Source organism: Phlebotomus papatasi, chromosome 1 (assembly GCF_024763615.1).
Source record: "Phlebotomus papatasi isolate M1 chromosome 1, Ppap_2.1, whole genome shotgun sequence".
Taxonomy (NCBI): Eukaryota; Metazoa; Arthropoda; class Insecta; order Diptera; family Psychodidae; genus Phlebotomus; species Phlebotomus papatasi.
Genome location: NC_077222.1, coordinates 45,772,352 through 45,795,791, shown reverse-complemented (window position 1 = coordinate 45,795,791; position 23,440 = coordinate 45,772,352). Strand labels below are relative to the sequence as shown.

General features: G+C 31.6%; 1 protein-coding gene across 3 annotated transcripts in view; it reads right to left on the bottom strand.

Moving 5' to 3' along the window:
- LOC129799391 (uncharacterized) overlaps positions 1-22,681 on the bottom strand; it is a 77,706-nt gene extending 55,025 nt beyond the window's left edge. For 2 of the 3 annotated variants that reach the window (XM_055843230.1, XM_055843232.1), the window contains exons 1-3: positions 22,554-22,681; positions 16,906-17,089; positions 8,814-8,998 (exon numbers count right to left, since the gene is read on the bottom strand). In XM_055843230.1, coding sequence (XP_055699205.1) covers positions 8,814-8,998; positions 16,906-16,966 — 246 coding nt within the window. In that variant the 5' untranslated portion in view covers positions 16,967-17,089; positions 22,554-22,681. Of the gene's footprint in view, positions 1-8,813; positions 8,999-16,905; positions 17,090-22,553 lie in introns of those variants that run through there. The other variant, XM_055843233.1, reaches the window with a different exon arrangement.
- Positions 22,682-23,440: the final 759 nt, after the last annotated feature.

Genomic DNA, 23,440 nt, shown 5'->3' with positions numbered 1-23,440 from the left:
CGAGTGTCGGCTTAACGTAGTTATAATCAAAATATTGATAAAGCTGCATTCCCATCATAGTTTCCCACTACAGTAAGTCCCGAGATTATGCATATTATGCAACCGCGCGAAATGGCTTTATGCACACAGAAATTTTGCATTTACATACTCTCATAGTGATAAAAGATTTCTTAATGATTAATTAAACATATACAGTGGCGACAAAAGACAAATAGCACACCTTCAGCGATTTTCCTATTTTGATGTTTTATGATACAATATCAATCTTTATTCTTGATCATGATTTATTATTAGGAAATATAATGCCCATTATAAATAAAAATCATAATTATTTAAGATTTGTATGTGATAAAACCATGTGTTTTTGTCATTTTATGAGTTTAAGTATAATTCGTGCGGACAATTTAAATAGCACACCTTAATTTTTCTCTGAAAATATTACCTGAAATTTACTTTTATTTTAAAATTCGTTATATTCCTGTATTTTTGATCATTTGTAGGCATCCATGCCACAAATTTTTATAAAATAAAGTTATGACAACTGAAAAATTATGTAAATAAAGCCATTGATTCAGATGTACAGGATTCACGTAAAAAAGTTTAGGATAACTAAGAAACTTTTTTTTATAAATTTTATTATTCAAGGAAGAGAATCAAAATTCCAATAATTTTTTATGATAGAACTTAAAAATCACGCAAAAAAGCTTAAAAATCTCGAGAAAGAATAACCACTTCTATAGAATATCCTGCCATTGTTCGTATAATAAAATTGAATTCCTTTGCTGCAGTACCAAAAATAAAGTAATAAATTGAACAAAATTTGAAGGCGTAATTCATGTGAGCATTACTAAAAGTGAATTATGTAAAAATATCCGGTTTAGAAGCGTTGTCAGACGTACAGAGTTAGTATTCAAACGATACCGTACCTGTTGTTTGATTTTTGTTAAAAAGCATATGCAGAAGGAGCTATAATTCGGGAATAAAATTCTTTGAATCGATGTATTCCTGTTTAATACAATTTATATATGACATAAAAAATATTTGATGTCCCAAAAGTCTAGAATTTTGTCCTTGGTCTTGATACATAATTAAGAACGTAAAACTTAGCGGTGGTAATTTTACAGTATGAGGTTACATTTTGCCAAGTGGTGTATGGTCTGTATATGGAATATCAGGCAATGTAAACCAATTTGTTTACAAGGATATCTTTGGACAAGACTTGTACTTCAACATCGAAAAGAATTTGCTCTTGGTTTTTAGGTTTTAATCAAGCTAATGATCCAAAACACACTGCCAAGAGTTTTCAAAAGTGGTTCAATCAGAACAAAATTTACCTTCTGGAATGCGCAGGACCTCAATCCTGTTGAATTTATAGGAACAGTTTAACCATAAGATATATCTCTCGAATGTGACTCATTTGGAATAGTTTTAAGTAGATATCCACACTAAATGAATTACAATCATATTAGAATAGTGCCAAATCTTGGTTTGCTTAATCATTATTCGTTGTCAAGCACTTATTTTTCCAAAAGTTACTTAACTGAGTACTAATTATTCCCAAATTAATTTTCAAATAGAATTTGTAAGTTGTTAATCGCAGTATAAGCCGAAAACTATCACTTCTTATAGGTTGTGCTATTTATATTGTCCCCTTAATATGTGCCATTTCAAGAATTTTTTTACCGTACTAAATTTCTTGATAGAACTTTCAGGATTTTTCTTCATATTCAAAATGTAATTATATACAAGTTCATTTATTATTATTAGTTTCATCATTTAAAAGCATAATTTTCCGATAAATAAGGCATACATTAGTGTCCAAAACTGTGCTATTTATCTTGTCGCCACTGTATATAATTGTGAAATGATTAAGTCTGATTAATGAATTGGTGTCTAAATATTGGCGTTCCTCGTGATCTATGGAAAAAAAATCTTTAAGAATGTTAAAAGCCAGAGTAAACAATAATTTAATTATGTGGAAAGCTATATAAATACTTCCCACATAACCTTAAGTATATAAATTAAATAATAAGTAAAAAAATAAATTATTTAATTAAATAATTAATACGTTCGCAACATTTCCAAATATCATTTCATTACGCTAACTTATTAAAATAAAATTGAAAAAAAAATATTAAGGCGAAGCGAATAGGGAATAAGACGAGGTGCTTAGCGATAAGGGTGCTCTGGTCAAAATACGATTTTTAAAACAATTAAATAATATCAGATCAGCCATAATATAATTTTTGTTAATTTATCTAAATTCTGGATATTCTGGTTTTAACAGAACTTTAATTTATTCCTGAAATTTTATTTAAAATTACTGCAGAACATCTTGCAATTTCAGCTAAAACTCGAATTTGAATACAATCGGAGTTTATTCACGTTAAGAATCTCACCTATACGCTAGTCTAGGCTTGTCAATATTTTTCTTCATCGACATAAAAAAATGTCATGGATCGTGCAAGAGTAGTTTTACTCTGTTAAAACAAACCACAGAAAAACCTCCCTCTAAAAAAAAAATATTTTTTGAAAATTGAAATCAAAGACCTTTGTCTAAAAATATTTCCTTCACCCCAAACAATCTCTTATTATTATCTATTTAAAGGGTGACAAATAGGATCAAACTGTGAAGAACTTGCAGTAAATTGTGTGACACAGAAAAAATTCTTTGACCAAAAAAAAAAACGCTAGAAGAATAGAAGACAAGAATGTCATTATTTTCTTTTTTCATGGAAGTGAATATTTTTGAAGAATTTTTGTGATGTAATAATTGAATATTTTTCTTAAAGAGAATCTCCACTTTTGAACAATAAAGAATATTCGACACATCAATGTCAATAAGTAGGAGGAATTCTTGGAGAATTCTCTTCTTCCGTTTCAGTCAGCCCATTATTATGTTAAGCGGCTGAGAACGCCAGCAATAAATAAGAAAATTGAGATAATCTCTCGCCAAGCGATCACACAACATTGATGACTCACTTTTGTTTAGCTGATTTATTTAATTACCCATACGGTCATTGCCTTGTCCGTCATTCCTTCCCTCTTTATTATTTTTACTCCAGTCCCAATTCAATGAATATACCTCCCGAGACGTGCAATTTTATGCAACTTTGATTCTCTTCGCATTTGTACACACCAAAAAAAAAGTTAAATGTAAGAATACTTAGTAACTCAACTCACAGATATCACACGTAGACATTAAACTTGTTAAATTTCCTCGCCTTCCTCTCTCACAAACAATATGGATAAATTTTATTCAAATTATTTCTCAATTTTATTGAAATGGAAGAGACATACCAGTCACTTTTTAGCGTCTTTCCTGATGAAAAATGGCATTAAATTGTTTTGTGTGTTTTCATAAAATTGACGTGGGAGGATCATTGGACCAAGATAAATGTCTTCCACCATGGACCTGACCATAAAAATTGAAAGTAATTCACATGGCTCTTCTCATTCACCAAACTATACACACACACATTACTTCGCATTTATTGAATAACCCTTTCGTCTCCTTTGGGACTCTGGGTACCCATGGAAACAAGAATTTTTTTAGACTATCTAGATCTATTATTCGTAAGGATTATTTATTTATAATCCTTACGAAATCTTATGTCGTCCGATCGGGCTCAAACTTTGCTAAAAAGTGTTTCACCTACTTCTTGATTACACATATACAGTAGACACTCTCTCTCAATCGGGCATATGGGGCAAAATGTCATCCAAATTATCGAGAGATCAAAGTCATTGTAAATTCCATAAAAAGCACTCAATTATAAAGAATCACGATAAAACAAGGGGAACTTCAGCGAATTTCCTTGAAAATGAAACGTGAAAATTGTCAACAAAATTTTGCACCCGATTAAAAAGAGCCGATAGAGCGAGAGTCCACACTGAGATAAATCCGAAAAAGTTAAAAGGGATAGATAATCCTAACCGGCTTATGTAGGTGAGATTCTTAACGTGAGCTAACTCGGAGTGCATGCAAATTCGATTTAGAACTGAAGTTGGGAGACGCCATTCAGTTATCTTGAATCAAATTCGTGAAATTATACAAATTTTGTATTTAAACCAAAATATCAAGAATTTGGATGAACTGGCACAAAAGTAATATATGGGTGAAACGTAGACCAGAATGTTCTCTATAATATTCCCATAGAACATGATCTCATCGATTACTCAGAAGCCAAGATAAGCGAGGTTTTTTGTTTCTTAACTCGTTTTTTCATCCAGAGTTCCCCAAGTAGTCATTTGTTGAACTTCAACTATATCAAAGAATTGTTGTATTTTGTGGGACTTTCCATTTAAAACCATATTTTAAGTGTCTTTGTGGAGTAGAGGCAGTCAAATTGGCAACTGAGTGATTTCAAAGCGTTATGGGAAAAATCAATTTTTTCACACTTAAACGGCAAAATCGGAGTGATAGCGTAGTCTGATTGGAAAATGATGTATGGACAAAATGTAGAGACAAATGTGCTCTACAATTATGTCGAAGTAATCATCAAAATCGGTTCTTTGGTCATCAAAATTGGTTTTTCGACTGTGGCGCCCCTGGTGTTGGTCCCACGAAGTTCAAATATTCTAGAAAGTTGTAGCATTTGGTGAGATCTTTCATTTAAGTCCTCATTCATCAAAATCGGTCACATAGAACCGGAGATATGATTTTTTGAATTTTGTGAACTTTGACCCCTCATAGGGTAAGTGTGCCAAATTTCGGCCAGCTTCTAATTTCGGCCACTTTGAGTATAATTTCGGCCATGCAAATAAATTAATTAAAATTATGTATGTAATCTTCGAATAGTCAATGAATTCATTTTGCTTTCAAATATTTATTCATTTTAGGATGTATTAACACAAAGACAGTTAAATTATAGGTATAATTTGAATTTAAATTGTGTTGTAAAAACTCAGTGTGGAAAGAGTCTTACAAAAAATGTGACAGATCGATTGTGTCTCTAGCAGTCTTCTGATTTGTGGTGAAGTGCAGAAGGTTTTCCTTCGGTGTTTTTCATGAAAATTGATTAGTTTTCATTAAAGATTGTTTCTGTTTATGTTAATAGTGAATCAATCTTTAAATTTCGGGTGAAATTTCCCAGCTGGATCCTGTATTTCGCGTAAAAAAGTATATACTTTGTGAGCGTCTCTACAGTGAGGTAGTGTTGCCTATTTCGGCCACATCTTTTGCTTTCCTAAATTTCTTATTCATTTTATGTTTCCTTTTTCAATTATTGAATTCTACAATGTCCAGAGAAAAAAAACCATCGCTTCTATGAAAAAGATGATGTGGAAAAGGCCTTGGAAGAGTTCAGGAAGTGCAAATTGCTACGGGAATCTGCGCGTAAATTTGAGATGCTACTCTTCAGGTCTTCAGGACAAATTATACGGAAGATCTCAGACCTTGTGAGTCATATAAACGTATTAAATTAAATATTAAACTCGTTCCGTTTGACGTTTTGAAATTTTCTATCCGTTGCGTCACAAAATGTGGTCAGAAAAAAGGTGGCCGAAATTTCACACAAAGTGGCCGAAATACTACCCAAAGCAATGTCCATATTTTTATTAATTTTTTAATATTTTAGGAAGTGATTTAAAGAAAACAAAAATGATAAACTAGTCTTGAAGGTTCCGCACAACCCTCCCGAAAAGGAAGTAACAAAAAATATCAATATGAATTAAAAATATTGCATTTCAAACTTAGGACTTCGGTGCTTACATGCAACTATGCCGAAATTTGGCACACTTACCCTATCTCCGGTTCTGTTTTAACCACAGCGCAGATTTGCACCATTTTGGAAACGTCCTAGACTGGACTACAACATACTAAAATTTCATTAACTTGCACAATGCCGTTTTTGAGAAAAATTACTTTGAATTTCGATGAATTTTGACGCTATCACAGCGCCACCTGTGGTGACTTTTTGAACTTCCATCTGAAAGTGCTCATCGAGACGAAACCAAAAAGGTAAAATTTATGTCGCTATGTTAATTAGAACCGGAGATAGAGGCCGGTCAATGTTCGAACTTTGACCCCTTATAGCTCGGGTCAGGGGTTATGGATCGACTTAAGGTTTTTTTGTTTGATAGGTATAATCAAGGGCCACGACGTACTAAAATTTCAGCCTGATTGCATAAGGAATTTTTGAGTTATTTAACTTTTAAGATTTAAAAATTTTCTTTTTAATAATAGCGCCCCTAGCGGTGGTTTTATGAACTTGCGATGTTAGAAGGGGAAGTGGCATTTTATGAGAGCTTTCCAAAATGCCCTCATTTTTTAAATTTTGACAATTAGAACCGGAGTTATGGCCATTTTAAGAATTTTTTTTGGACCCTTATAGCTCGGGTCAGGGGGCTCGTCGGGGGACCTTAAGTTTGGTATTGATGGAAGGCCCTAAGGCCCAGCTATAACATACTAAAATTTGAGCCCGCTCGATGCCACAGGGGCGGAGCTATTGAGAAAACAAAAAAAGGGGGGTCTTTAAAATGGCAGAAGGAGGGGTGGGGGGTGGGGGAGTCAATGCTCCAAGTTGCAATTTTCTTGCGATATATAACCTTTGCCGAAAACCGCAAGTCGATATCTTTTTTAGTTTAGGAGCTATTAAGCTCCAAAGAGCGGCCGGCCAGCCGGCCGGCCGGGAACTTAACTTAGCCCCCCATATATTCGTGATCAGGAAGTGGCGAAACACATTTTGGGCAAGTTTGAGGTCGATCGGACGACATGAAATTTTGTTAGGATTATAGTAGGTGAGATTGTTAAGAATCTCACCTAATAACATTCCGGAAATGTCAATTTTACCCTGCAATATTGATCCAAAATCGGTGTAAATATTACCCTTTTAGGTGTATTAGAGGTTAAAGTAACCCTTTTCCATGTTAATTTTACCCTTAATAAGGTGTAAAATTAACATGAAAAAATGTTAATATATTTTTACACCTAAAAAGTGTTAAAGTTCTGAGGAAAAAAATGTTAATTGCATCCTCTTTTTTCTCAGTATACTGTATATTAAAATAATAATGGTACTACGTTTCATATAGAAACTTAAGGTGTCTACACATTGGGAGCAATTTTCGTCAAAAATTGCGTTTTTGACAGAAATTTGACGTTTCTCCCTACAACGCTGCAGGGAATTTCCTTCAAGAAAGCAATTTTTGACAAAAATTTCTCCCAATGTGTAGAGGCCATTAGGCCTTCCCGCAAGGGGAGTTTGGGACATCAATTATATTTTTTTTATTATATGGGGATGGGGTTGTCAGTCCCATGCCCCGTAGAATCAAACTCACTGGATGCAATTCAAACACTTTTAACGTCAGAAAAATTCATGGTGACCTAAATGGGATCCAAATTCTGGACACTTACATCATAGAGCGAGTAGTCTACCACTTGACCCATCTAGTGCCCTCTTAGGGTAAATGTCCTAATGCAAAACCATTTCCAGACGCTTTAACTTTGGCAGAAGGTTCAACACATTAAGTTCATTTTTTTCTGAAGAGAATTACATAAATTTGCTCCTTGACTCTTTTAGAATGTTACTGTTTAGTAAAAATTCTTTAAATATAATTTGAAAACTTCTTAAATACACGAAAAATACGCGAGTGTAAAATGTTTCTATTGGTTACAAATTAATCCAAATGGAGACAAAGGAAAGTTTCTAATTGGAGATAAACAGTGTATAAGTGAAACCGCGACGAAAGGCTTCCAAAACCTTGTTGAGTTGCTCTTTAGTGCAGGATTTGTTCTTATTCCTGGTCTTTTTCCTTTCCCATCTAAAACAATAAGAAAATCTCTCCAAAAAGATCATATTTCCGGGGTTTCTAATTGAAGCATTTGCAGACACTTCGGAAAAACCCTTTTTGTTCACGAAATAGGTAATTATTTCATTAGAAAACTTCACGTATCGTTAACAATAAAGATTAACACTTAATTTAACTAAAATTATCCACAAATATGACATAAATGTTAAACAAAACGAATAAAGAACAATCACCTTATTGTGTTTTTCATGGGAAAACATGGTCGATCGATGAAAAATTCTATGTTGAAAGGTACACTTTTAAATTTGCTGAGAAATTAACAAATTAAAATTTGTGAATATGAATGGATTTTCGCAGTATTTGGAGCAAAATTAACTAAATAATGAAACTGTGGTATAGAAAATATATAAATATAGTAGTTTAGTACTGTATTTATCGTAAAACAATGACGTTTCCATTTAGAGTAGCGAAAAATTTCCTTTTGGAGCAGGTTTTGAATTAGCTGAATTTACTCTAGATAGTTTATCTAACAATTTAACGATAATGTCTCAGCGATTTCCTTTGGCCTTGTAATTCAGGACACAACCTTAAGGTTAGTGTATTTCGCTTAATTACCGTAATTTCTTAACTCTTTCGTCTCCTTTGGGACTCTGGGTACCCATAGAAAAAAGAATTTTTTTTAAACTATTTAGAATCGATAAAAATCCGATTCTTGTGGATGATTACAAACTATAAGGATGTCCAAATCTAGGATATTTTTTACAGGATCCTAATTAACTCCTGAGCTAAGATATTCTTAGTCAAAAATCGTGAATTTTCGATTTTCTGCTTCCTTGCAGATATTGTGACTTTTTTGATATTTCTAGACCAGAATAAGGAAAAACCTCTCGGGGTCAATAAGTATGATAACTAACAATTACAATTTGCATAAATTCGAAAAACAATTTTTTCTTAAATTTTCAAAAAACTTGTTCAAACTTGATGGGAACTCTCGTCCCCAAAAATCTAAAGTTCAAATGTAAGGTTATACCGTCAATGCCCGCCATTTGCTTTTTGACACCAACCTTGTAGGAAAATTCCAAGCGGGAGCGAAATTTTTGCCAATATGGCCGATAATTTTGACATTTGGCAGCGAGGGAGATTGCTTTCGGGGAAGTTTTTCCTATTCTTCCAGATTTTGGTGAATTTTGATTGTCCAGGAAGTGTTTTTTTGGCTCTTGAGAAAGCTTAATGTGTCTGCAATAATATCCTGTTGAGAGAAATGTGTGAAAGTGTTATTCTGTGAAATATTTTGAGGAATCTGTTGGCAAGCAGGAGCTGGGTGTCCTTTTAGCACTTCCTGGACATCCCACAAAATACTGGTCAATAATTCTTCTTGTTTTAGTGATCAACATTGTAAAGGAGTCATTCATTTGACACGCAAAAATAATTCACAAAATTGATATTATTGGCTTTTGGAAAATTGAAGTTTATCCAAGTTTGGATCCTTTGCGTTCTTTAGGGAACGAGAGTTCCCATGAGTTTTCCAATTTCCCAGAGGCGGAGAAAATTCTTTCTCTACAAAAGTATCATATTTGACCACTATAAGACTTACAATAAAGTGAGTTTTATTGAAATTCGTTCGCTGTATATGTTGTGGTCCGGAAAGAGTTAAGGATTAATGGCAACTGTTATATATCGGGTGAACATTGCAACTTGGTGCATTGACCCCCCACCCTTCCTTTCGCCATTTTGAGCTTAATTTTTCCACCTCCAAGAAAATCACTGGAATAGTGACCAATGCACTTTGTCAATACTTCTTCTCGATAATCCTTGTCGCCGCTAAGCTGCTCTTGGATAATTTTCTTGGATAATAAATTTAATTGGTCATTGAAGAGACACAACTGTCATATTCCATGAGCTACTTTTAAGGGCTCTCAGAGTACCAAACTCTTGTTTTAGTCCTCTTATTTTGCTAACCGTTGCAATGGGATGCTGTTGGTGCGCCCTATTCGTGTGAAGGACGTCCGCCTCTTTGATCTCTTGCTCCAAATTTCAGGAAAGACACCTTTCTAGTTGCATTCCACACAATCAATGGTTCCTGATCTGATACATAAAAAGAGCACTAGTAGTTTTGCCATATTTTACGTTTTCAGACTCCAAAACTTATGTAAATAATTCAGCTTCTATATCAAAATCGTATAAAACACATCACAAACACGTCAAAATTGATGAAATAAACTGTAACAAATAAACTTTAAAGGATTATCACAATATTCACAGAAAATCACCACAATATTCACTGGAAATAAATAATTCCGATTAAACATAAATAAAAAAATTCACAAAAATCAACAACAAAGTTCTGACTCGTCATTTCAGAGTATGTAGGGTAGACGCTTTTATTACCAAAACACTCCTAATCGATCAAACGATGCTTGTATCGACTTCTCTTCCAATTTATGGATAAAAAAAAATTTTTTCTACATGAATTTTAATTATATGATTGTTTGATTATTTTATGTTTCACCTTGTCAAATAACCCGGAAAATATAAAATACATATTCACATTCCCTGATGGTACATGTAAAACCCATTTTTCCTTGATCGATATTACAAACATCGATTGATCAATAATACCATCAGCTGATCGATATTACATGCAAATGCACTTCGAAAAGTTTTTCGTGTTTTAAACCACTCCAAAATAAATATATCAAGAATGTGAGTGGTCGATCTTCTACAGGACATCAACAAGTTTTCATTTCAAAAATACGAATATATAAATAGTTTTTGTCTGTTAAAGTTGATCATTTCCTTAACTAATCGATAATACCCCCGTCTACCCTACTGGATGTACAAGAATCTAAAATCGATTTTATACTTTACAATTTTATGAATTTATAATGACAAGAATATAAGAGGATTTTTAGCCATTTTGCCGTGCAATCCCTTTACTACCGCAATCCATTCAAAAGTTCATTTTTTATGCGAAAAGTTTACCAAAACAATTAAGAAAGTATATAAGCCATTTTTTTATGAGAATAGTAATAAATAAGACGACGACAGTCACAAAAGAACAACATAAATAATGTAGAAAAAATAACTTAAATTTGAATTAAAAAAAAAAAAAAACAAATTGGTAGATCCCAATTCTATCCAAATTAAATAAATTCTGATACATTTTAGAGGCTATGTTAAAATATTTTAATTCCAAAATATTAGCACAAAATCAATTAATCGTTTTATAATATCATTTGTAATTTATAGTCTATATACATTGTGAGCAATTTTCGTCAAAAGTTGCATTTTTGACAGAATTTTGACGTTTGCACCTATACCTGTGCAGACGATTTCCTTAAAAAAAATGTTATTTTTGACGAAAATCGCACCCAACGTCCAAGGGGAGACCAGGTAGAATTAAACAGCAGTAGAACTAAACATTTGGGTATTATAATTTTTCTTATGAAGAATATTGAGCAAAATACTACTTATTCTGAGTAATTAACCCCCTTCCTATCCTACGTTTATTAGCTGAGAATTTTTACAATCTCAGCTTTTGTGGTCACAGGTGAAATCCGACCTCGTCAGATCGGGCCCAAATTTTGGATCTACACGTTTTGACACTCATAGATCACGAAAATCATGTGCGCCAAAAATCGATTTTCGTGGACGTCCCGTCCCGTCCGTCGTATAATTACTTCTGGAGAGAGAACGGAGAGATATCGACAAGCAGTTTTCGGCAAAGGTTAAAAGTCATTGGGCCGCTAGAAGTCGCGCCCTTGGGGTCGAGGCCTTTCCAACGGTGGGTCGCACTCCTCCCTTGATGTTCCCTAACCCGAGCTATAACCAAAAATGTCTTGACCGGACTGCATTTTCTATGTTTATGAAGGGATTTGGATGAAATTTTAGCATATATTGTATCCGAGAACAAGATCTTTTAATAATGGGTCCCATCCATCTCTACCCCAACCCACTGTACCCTCACCCTTACCATATCCAAATGGACCGGACTCTATCTTTACGCTCTTAGAAAAAATTAGTTAGGAGAAGCTCATATGCAGTTATTAGAACTATAAAATATAGTAAATATAGACCCAACTTCATATGTAGTTCGGGTAACTAAATGAAATAGTTGACCAGAATTAGTTGAATAACCCTGCGTAATTCTTGCAAAAGTTGACAGAACTATATAAAAATATAGGCTCATGTATTTATATTGATAGTTATGACTAAATGAAATTCGTTACTGATATTAGTTTCAATTATCAATTTCATTTAATTAACACAACCATGTAATATTTTGTGAAATCTATATGAAATAATTGCCATAACTTATCTATCTAAATATTGCCTTTCGTTCTTATTACTAATAAAATTGTTATGAAAAAAATATTTTATGATTATTGTAATCATTTTAAGTTAATATGGCAATAATATCCCATTCTACTATTATACATTAGTAATCATGTCTAAACTTTTCTAAGGGTGTAATGTTTATTAACCGATTTCAATGAACTTTTCTTTCTCTTGTTGGCCTTCTTCACTCAACCTATTTAAAATAGAAAATGACCAGTTATAAGCCCAGATAAGCTTATGGTAGCTGAGATTCTTTACAGGCTACCTCGAAATGCGTGCAACTCACGCTGCTTGCAACTCGGAATGCATGAAAATTCGATTGTGAATTGAATTTTGGATGTAAAGAATCGCGTCGAGCCAATTTTATCCATTTCGGTGACCGAGAACCGTTTGCTCGACGCGATTTTTTACCCCCAATTTATTATGTGAAGTCGACTTTAGAGCAAGGAATATCAAAGTATTTTATCCAAAACGGCCCTTATGGCCTCTACACACTAGTAGAAATTTCTTTAAAAAATGGCTTTTTAAAGAAAATTTCCCCTATTGTTGTATTCAGAAACGTCAGAATTTTTTAAAAAAGACAATTTTTGACGAAAATTGTTTCTAGTAGAGACTTAATCTAGTCAAGATCTCAAAGTCCTAAATAACAAGAAATTCGATAGGTTTCCCACAATTATTTACCATTAATATGCAATCCTCAGACAAAATTTTACAAAACATCTTGATTGATAGGAAATCAGAGAAGTTAAACCATACAGCCCGTATACCCATTTAGTTACTAGCTCTGGTAATGAACGAATAGATATTTGTCTGTATAGTGACTCGAAAAGTCATTTATCGTTTAGAAAAGCATTTCAAAAAAATTTATGAGAGAATGTAGGGTTTTGGGATGGAAAATTTTGATAATAAATTTAAAGAAAAAGTATTTTCTAAGATCAAAAGCCGATAATGTTATCCGTTTGGTCTCTAAAATAAAACGATAGCTTTACTTTACGATATTACACACTAAAATGTTATTACATTTATTTGAAAATAAATAATAAAATTTAATTCGAATGTAGTCTCCACAATTCGGAAATTTTCAATTTATTAGTTTTTTTTTATTATACTAATAAAGTATGCATTATTTTGGGCAAACCCTTCAATGGTATTTACTTATATCAAATTTATGTATCATAAAGCGATAATTAAAGTGTTATTATCGTTGCTAAGAAATACGATTTCAGCAAACTGTTGATATGATATAATATTATAATAATTTACGGTGTCTTAATGAGGTATTATAATAATTCGCATAATAACAAACACGCAGGTAAACATAAATCAAGAAATACGTTAAAATAATAATATCATACTGTACCATATTTATTTTACAATTTAATATATCGTAGCAAATAGCTAAATAGTAGAGCTTTTAATCTGCAAACTTGCCTCAAAAATTTTACTTAATAGGGAGTATAATCGGTACGGTACTTATTCATAACAATAAGTTTATTTAACTTGTTTATGTTAAAACGACATTACTAAAGACAAAATCTAATTTACAAAGAATTTTCGACAAAATAAAATAAATTTATTTAATCATAACTTATCTAAATAAAAAGCATTCTCTGCATTTGTTTTTGTTTATTTATTTGTTTTCTTTTAATTCATTTTTTGTTGCTTGTAATTTCACATTTTATTCCTTCGCGACAATTTTCTCTATGTCAATTGTCATAGAATGTCTCTGTTAGATAACATACTGAAATATTAAAAAAAAAGAAGAATTTTGTGTGAATTTTTACACTAATCAATTTTTATGATTACCAAATAGTCAGAACACTGTTTCTTTGCAATTTTATAATTATTTTGTGACATTAAATTGAAAGTAAAATGAGTCTTTTGTACTTTATTCTCCGCTAAGGAGAAAGGAATGAACTTCACTTAGCATGATTAGAATAATTTGATTTCAATTAACAAGATTTTCTATTTTTATCTATACACCCTATAGCCATCGTGTCTGACCATATCATACCCCCATCCCTGACCTTACCATACCCACCAAACCCTGACTTTACCATAACCACCATCTCTAGCCTCACAGTTAGTCTAAAGTTCCATTTCAAAATGAGACGAAAAGATGGTTAAAGAAAATACGAAACACAAATACGATTAGATAAATGAAAACGAGAAGTCTCTTTTGCATTAGGCCAGATCACCTACCCCTCAATAAAAAATAACGATTTTTAAAATATAAGGTAATATCAAAAAACATATAGCGATGAAGATGTACTTGGAAAGAAAAGTATTTTCCAATAAAATTTTCCTCTTTTCATAATAAAGACCAAAAAATATGGGGTTCGTTTTAACTTTCGAGTGGAACTTAAAGAAAATTATTATAATCAATAAACAATAAAATGTCGGAATGAAAATCTAAATATAGAAAAAATAAAAACATATATAAAACATATATAAAATGCTGAAAATTTTGTCGATGAAAAATAAATGTTGAACTGGCTACCAGTTCTGGTGGCGTATCGGCCATAAGGGCCCGCTTTATAAATTGGTGGGAGCATAATAAATTTGGGGATTTGGGCACCTGTAAACATGGCGATAGTCATTCCGCACATTATCCAGCATAAGTATATTTTTTTAATAGCTCAAACACTCTAAGTTTAGAACCCGGACTGGGAAGGCGCATTAGTATTCTGTAACAGAATGCTAATCCTAGCGCTGAGATTTGCCATCTCCAGCTTGGAATGTCTTAATATTTAAAGAGGAAAATTGATTTAAATTATGAGATTTGATATTCAAAAATGATGTTCATGGATGGAAAACACATAAATGTATTTTTTTTCATTTTTGAGAAGGTAAGTGACGTGAATTAACGATTAGAGACTTCTATTGCTTAAATAAAAAGAAAATTTAAAGTTACATAAGTGAAATAGCTTCTTGTAAAATATATAAAAAATTTAGGAAAAAAGATTGATTCACAATCTATGTATCACGGTGATCTGAGGTAACCATTCTTTTCGATCAACAGAATAACTTGCAAAGCTTCAAATATAAATCATAAAAGTTCATTATAAACCTTAATCAAAAATTAACTAAACTCTGAAGAAAAATCCCCAGAGAAAATTCAAAAACTAACCCCAAAGTCAAAACACTGGTAAAGTGCCCATATTTGCATGTTGGTATATTCTCTTTCAAAGTCATTAATTGCCTCTTGTCCTGCTCGGACCGGCTTGTAAATTAATTCACCCAGCAATACCACAGAAATTTGAATACATTCAGTCCCAATATGGCTTTAAGCCATATGAATCTATATAGATTATTATTATCATTATCAATTCTTTAAATTCTTGCGAGAATTTCAAAATTTGTCAAATTTCAAATTGTCATTTTTTTACCGTAAGTAGAAAATTAAGACGAAGGAATAAAATTTTGAATGCAGAATAATTTTAATTGATTTTAAAACGCGTCAAAAGGAAACTAATATTCCATCGATTTTTCAAGATTCATTTTTATAATTTATAAAATTAAATATATAGAAATTGTTTGTATTTACAAAATAAATTATTCCAATCATTTAGACCCGATTGAACTTACTAGTTAACGACTAAAAAAATCATACAAAAATAAATACCCAATAAATCACAAGTTAACCCTTGGCTTTACACCAAAATATTACTTTCTTTTTCAAATTTGATTTTTTCATAAAAAAGTTATTATTTTCTTATTAATTCTCAAAAAGGAAAAGCTGAAATATTTAATCTTAAAATTAAATAACTTCATGAATTGCAAATTCAAAAAACCTTTATCGGAGAAAGCAATCAATTTTTTAAAGGTGATTTAGAGATTTATATTAGAATTGAGATTTTACGTTAAGTTTTCTCCATTTAACTTTACTTGAATCATTAGATAGAGATTATTGCAGATTAATTTAAAAGTTTTTTATTACAGTTTTACAATGTCAAACTATTCAAACTCTTTATCAAACATTAAAAAAAAGTTTTATTGAAATATACTACAACTACCATTGAAGGGTTAAATGCAGTTAAACATTTTATTGCCGCTTGTAGACTCCTGCAGTTTATGCCCAAACTTGCACGTGAGGTAAATTCTAAAACTGTCTTTGGAATTCTCTAAAAGATCGTTCATTTTATTAAAACCAATAACATTAATATGTAAAAGGAAAGAAAATCCAACCAGCGATATGTTAAGTTTATTTATTTTTATTTGAGATTTTTTTTATTTTGTTTCATTTTTATTTTATCCGATATCAAACATATTTCACAAGTTTATACATCGATTTCTTTTCAAAATTTTATTATACGTCAAAATAGGTAACACCACGATCTTAAGAACCTGCCAAAGGCAGAAAGCAAAACCGTTAACTCTTTCGTCTCCTTTGGGACTCTGGCTGGGTACCCATAGAAAAAAGAATTTTTTTTTAGACTATTTAGAATCGATAAAAATCCGATTCTTGTGGATGATTACAAACTATAAGGATGTCCAAATCTAGGATATTTTTTGCAGGATCCCAATTAACTCCTGGAGCTAAGATATTCTTGGTCAAAAATCGTGAATTTTCGATTTTCTGCTTCCTTGCAGATATTGTGACTTTTTTGATATTTCTAGACCAGAATAAGGAAAAACCTCTCGGGATCAATAAGTCTGATAACTAACAATTACAAATTGCATAAATTCGAAAAACAATTTTTTCTTAAATTTTCAAAAAACTTGTTCAAACTTTATGGGTACCCTCGTCCCCAAAAATCTAGAGGTCAAATGTAAGGTTATCCCGCCAATGCCCGCCATTTGCTTTTTGACACCAACCTTGTAGCAAAATTCCAAGCGGGAGCGAAATTTTTGCCAATATGGCCGATAATTTTGACATTTGGCAGCGAGGGAGATTGCTTTCGGGGAAGTTTTTCCTATTCTTCCAGATTTTGGTGAATTTTGATTGTCCAGGAAGTGTTTTTTGGCTCTTGAGAAAGCTTAATGTGTCTGCAATAATATCCTGTTGAGAGAAATGTGTGAAAGTGTTATTGTGTGAAATATTTTGAGGAATCTGTTGGCAAGCAGGAGCTGGGTGTCCTTTTAGCACTTCCTGGACATCCCACAAGATACTGGTCAATAATTCTTCTTGCTTTAGTGGTCAACATTGTAAAGGAGTCATTTGACACGCAAAAATAATTCACAAAATTGATATTATTGGCTTTTGGAAAAATGAAGTTTGTCTCCTTTACGTTCTTTTAGGGACGAGAGTACCCAATGAGTTTTCCAATTTCCCAGAGGCGGAGAAAATTCTTTCTCTACAAAAGTATCATATTTGACCACTAAGACTTACAATAAAGTGAGTTTTACTGAAATTCGTTCGCTGTATATGTTGTGGTCCGGAAAGAGTTAACATGCAATTCTCAGACAAAATCCTACAAAATATCTTGACTGATAAGAAATCAAAGAAGTTAAACCATACAGCCCGTATACCCATTTAGTTACTAGCTCTGGTAATGAACGAATAGATATTTGTCTGTATAGTGACTCGAAAAGTCATTTATCGTTTAGAAAACCATTTCAAAAAAATTTATGAGAGAATGTAGGGTTTTGGGATGGAAAATTTTGATAATAAATTTAAAGAAAAAGTATTTTCTAAGATCAAAAGCCGATAATGTTATCCGTTTGGTCTCTAAAATAAAACGATAGCTTTACTTTACGATATTACACACTAAAATGTTATTACATTTATTTGAAAATAAATAATAAAATTTAATTCGAATGTAGTCTCCACAATTCGGAAATTTTCAATTTATTAGTTTTTTTTATTATACTAATAAAGTATGCATTATTTTGGGCAAACCCTTCAATGGTATTTACTTATATCAAATTTATGTATCATAAAGCGATAATTAAAGTGTTATTATCGTTGCTAAGAAATACGATTTCAGCAAACTGTTGATATGATATAATATTATAATAATTTACGGTGTCTTAATGAGGTATTATAATAATTCGCATAATAACAAACACGCAGGTAAACATAAATCAAGAAATACGTTAAAATAATAATATCATACTGTACCATATTTATTTTACAATTTAATATATCGTAGCAAATAGCTAAATAGTAGAGCTTTTAATCTGTAAACTCGCCTCAAAAATTTTATTTAATAGGGAGTAATAATCGGTACGGTATTTATTCATAACAATAATAAATTTAATTAATTAGTTTATGTTAAAACGACATTACTAAAGACAAAATCTAATTTATAAAGAATTTGCGACAAAATAAATTTATTTAATCATATAACACGTAGACTTATCTAAAAAACATTCTCTGCATTTGTTTTTTGTTTATTTATTTGTTTTCTTTTTTGTTGCTTTTGATTTCACATTTTATTCCTTCGCGACAATTTTCTCTATGTCAGTTGTCATAGAATGTCTCTGTTAGATAATATACTGAAATATTTCAAAAAAGAATTTTGTGTGAAATTTTACACTAATAAATTTTTATGATTACCAAATATTCAGAACACTGTTTCTTTGCAATTTTATAATTATTTTGTGACATTAAATTGAAAGTAAAATGAGTCTTTTGTACTTTATTCTCCGCTAAGGAGAAAGGAATGAACTTCACTTAGCTTGATTAGAATAATTTGATTTCAATTAACAAGATTTTCTATTTTTATCTATACACCCTATAGCCATCGTGTCTGACCATATCATACCCCCATCCCTGACCTTACCATACCCACCAAACCCTGACTTTACCATAACCACCATCTCTAGCCTCACAGTTAGTCTAAAGTTCCATTTCAAAATGAGACGAAAAGATGGTTAAAGAAAATACGAAACACAAATACGATTAGATAAATGAAAACGAGAAGTCTCTTTTGCATTAGGCCAGATCACCTACCCCTCAATAAAAAATAACGATTTTTAAAATATAAGGTAATATCAAAAAACATATAGCGATGAAGATGTACTTGGAAAGAAAAGTATTTTCCAATAAAATTTTCCTCTTTTCATAATAAAGACCAAAAAATATGGGGTTCGTTTTAACTTTCGAGTGGAACTTAAAGAAAATTATTATAATCAATAAACAATAAAATGTCGGAAGGAAAATCTAAATATAGAAAAAATAAAAACATATATAAAACATATATAAAATGCTGAAAATTTTGTCGATGAAAAATAAATGTTGAACTGGCTACCAGTTCTGGTGGCGTATCGGCCATAAGGGCCCGCTTTATAAATTGGTGGGAGCATAATAAATTTGGGGATTTGGGCACCTGTAAACATGGCGATAGTCATTCCGCACATTATCCAGCATAAGTACATTTTTTTAATAGCTCAAACACTCTAAGTTTAGAACCCGGACTGGGAAGGCGCATTAGTATTCTGTAACAGAATGCTAATCCTAGCGCTGAGATTTGCCATCTCCAGCTTGGAATGTCTTTATATTTAAAGAGGAAAATTGATTTAAATTATGAGATTTGATATTCAAAAATGATGTTCATGGATTGAAAATACATAAATGTATTTTTTTTTATTTTTGAGAAGGTAAGTGACGTGAATTAACGATTAGAGACTTCTATTGCTTAAATAAAAAGAGAATTTAAAGTTACATAAGTGAAATAGCTTCTTGTGAAATATATTTTTAAAAAAATTAGGAAAAGATTGATTCACAATCTATGTATCACGGAGATCTGAGGTAACCATTCTTTTCGATCAACAGAATAACTTGCAAAGCTTCAAATATAAATCATAAAAGTTCATTATAAACCTTAATCAAAAATTAACTAAACTCTGAAGAAAAATCCCCAGAGAAATTTCAAAAACTAACCCCAAAGTCAAAACACTGGTAAAGTCCCCATATTTGCATGTTGGTATATTCTCTTTCAAAGTCATTAATTGCCTCTTGTCCTGCTCGGACCGGCTTATAAATTAATTCACCCAGCAATACCACAGAAATTTGGATGCATTTAGTCCCAATATGGCTTTAAGCTATATGAATCTATATAGATTATTATTATCATTATCAATTCTTTAAATTCTTGCGAGAATTTCAAAATTTGTCAAATTTCAAATTGTCATTATTTTACCGTAAGTAGAAAATTAAGACGAAGGAATAAAATTTTGAATGCAGAATAATTTTTAATGATTTTAAAACGCGTCAAGAGGAAACTAATATTCCATCGATTTTTCAAGATTCATTTTTAAAATTTATAAAATTAAGTGTATAAAAATTGTTTGTATGTTTCTTAATTAATTTACAAAATAAATTATTCCAATCATTTAGACCCGATCGAATTTACTACTTTCTAGTTAAGAACTTAAAAAAAATCATACAAAAATAAATACCCAATAAATCACAAGTTAACCCTTGGCTTTACACCAAAATATTACTTTCTTTTTCAAATTTGATTTTTTCATAAAAAAGTTATTATGTTCTTATTAATTCTCAAAAAGGAAAAGCTGAAATATTTAATCTTAAAATTAAATAACTTCATGAATTGCAAATTCAAAAAACCTTTATCGGAGAAAGCAATCAATTTTTTAAAGGTGATTTAGAGATTTATATTAGAATTGAGATTTTACGTTAAGTTTTCTGAATCATTACACAGAAATTATTGCAGATTAATTTAAAAGTTTTTTATTACAGTTTTACAATGTCAAACTGTTCAAACTCTTTATCAAACATTAAAAAAAAGTTTTATTGAAATATACTACAACTACTATTGAAGGGTTAAATGCAGTTAAACATTTTATTGCCGCTTGTAGAATCCTGCAGTTTATGCCCAAACTTGCACGTGAGGTCAATTCTAAAACTGTCTTTGGAATTCTCTAAAAGATCGTTCATTTTATTAAAACCAATAACATTAATACGTAAAAGGAAAGAAAATCCAACCAGCAATTTGTTAAGTTTATTTATTTTTAAGTTAAATGTTAACTTAGTTTTTTTTTTATATAAATCAGAAAGACTACATGACTACAGCCGATTTGAATTAGTTAATACCAAATGCTGATACCTTATTTAAAGTGCAATCTATGTAAATATATTTGTTAGAACTAAAAAAGTAATTTAAAGACAAAACAAATATAAGTTTTTTTATATATCACCGTCAATTAAGGATTTATCGAACTTTAAGGAATATTTTATCGAAATAAATTTAATTTAATTTACCCCAACAGGGATAAGCGGTTGAAAATGAATGAAAAAAAAATGAATTTAAGTATATAATAAGTTTAGAGACCAATTGGTTTGGGACATCGACAGACTCTTGCCGCAAAACGTTTTTTTTTTTCATAATGAAAATTGCGTACAAACCCCCTCCCCCCCAAATAAAATTTGAGATTTAGCCCCCCTCCCTAAACGAAATCCTTGGTACGCCCTTGCTCTTGCGAAACACTAAGTTTTTAGAAGATTAGGAACTTCATTTAAAAAATCATTCGGGTCATTTATCTATTGTCTTTCAAAATTAATTTAAAAAAAGAATGAGAATATACAAATAATAAAAAATATATTCAGAAATTTCCGCTACTGACCAGGAAATCAAATCTTAGAGAAATGCATGACAGAATATATTCCGGACCGGCAGATAATCCCGATAAAGTAATCACGTAAGTGTAGATAATTGGAGAGAAACGTGATAGATTAATGCCTCTTTTATCACTCTGACTGTTAATATTCCAGCAAAAAGCCCGCTTTTCAGCATTTAACGCCAGAGAGTATCTGATAAATGAGCACTCTGTAGAAGCCCGTTTAACTGTCCGGACGTATTCTCTGGACAAACCTCATCAATTCTCGAGGCATTTGAGCAATTAGCATTCTTCAGCTGTGAGCTCTTCTATTTTCGGATGACAATACAACTGGGGGATTAGTGCGACCTTCAGCAATTGCAACGCAGAATTGTGATATTTGATCTACATGGAGGGGACTCCGGGTGCCGAAAATGAGATTGGGAGTCACCGGAAATACTAAGAATGTCACCAAAAAAAAAGAAAGTGTGAAATGTCTCGGAAGCACGAGAACAGGACATCCCTTCCGCAAGGGCTGTTTTTTTCCATAGCGTGACTTTCTTTGTAAATACGCGAAGGAGGGCCGTGGTGCATGCGGTCATTTATTGATTTTCTCGCCCCATCCTCCCTGCGACATTCAAATGTGGCGGATACCGAAGAAACCAAATGAAACACACAATTTTTCCCACTGAGAAATGGATGCTACCAATCATAAATGCATTCGAAATCATCGATAAGGATTACTTTTACTGGCAAATTGTTCTTACAATAATTGGGGAGAAGTAAAATTGAGAATTTTATTGGAATAAAAAAGGGACATCTTTCCCCTTGTACTCTCTGCGCATAAAAAATGAACCCCATTTTTGTTACCCAAAAGTGCCTTTGAGAAAAACCGATTTTCACCCAAATTGACGAGACTTTCTCAATAGATAACTATTAAAATATATTTATGGGGGTCTTACCTGGCTACTAATGTACTTTTTACGTGGTTTTATAGATATATTTCATGGTTTTCTTACAAAAATTGTACGGAGCACATAGCGAACACGGACACCACAAGTCACTTTTTTCTCGAGTGACTGTGATTCGCGAAGTAAACGAAGATTGACGGGCGGCAAAAATGGTGAATATTTCAAACAAATTCACCACAGCTAACCGTAAAGAAACAAAAATAAGATAATGTCCTTCTAGTTAATTTTGCGACAATTCATAGGATATGGAAACTTTTAGAAAAGCACCAGGATTTATTGATTAAATTATACCTAAAAAAAAAACAGTAAAGATGGGATATTTTAGATGCATTTGATGTTTTCTGGATGTTTCACGTTTTGGGTGCTTGTGGGGAAGTACTGCCATAAGCGCACCTGGTGTTCGGTTCTCGGAAACTAGCAATATTTCGAAATGTAACGGAGAATGAAATGATCTTACCTGAATAATTTATACTTTTTTTACAATATTAATAACAATTAAATAAGAAATTGCTAAATTTATTGTCTCATGTGAGGAAGAATAGAATTCCTTCCTCCCAGAAAGATCTCAAAATACTCAAACAAAAGCGTAAAAAAAGATACAAACTAATTTTTTATTCTTTTATTACCCCATTCTTATAATGAATTATTGCTCCAATAGTGGAAAAAAATATTGCCCAGAAATTGTAATATTAGGCTCCCCTTTTGATAGAATATCCCCAAAAATTTTTATAACCAAATTATAAAATCAAATAAGAGAAAATTCTCTTTGTTCGATGTCATGTTAACAAACTGCACGATTAAATTCCTTAAAAATATAGAGAAACATTATATTTAAAAATAAAATGTAAAATTTAGCAGCCACGTAAAGGGTTGATTTT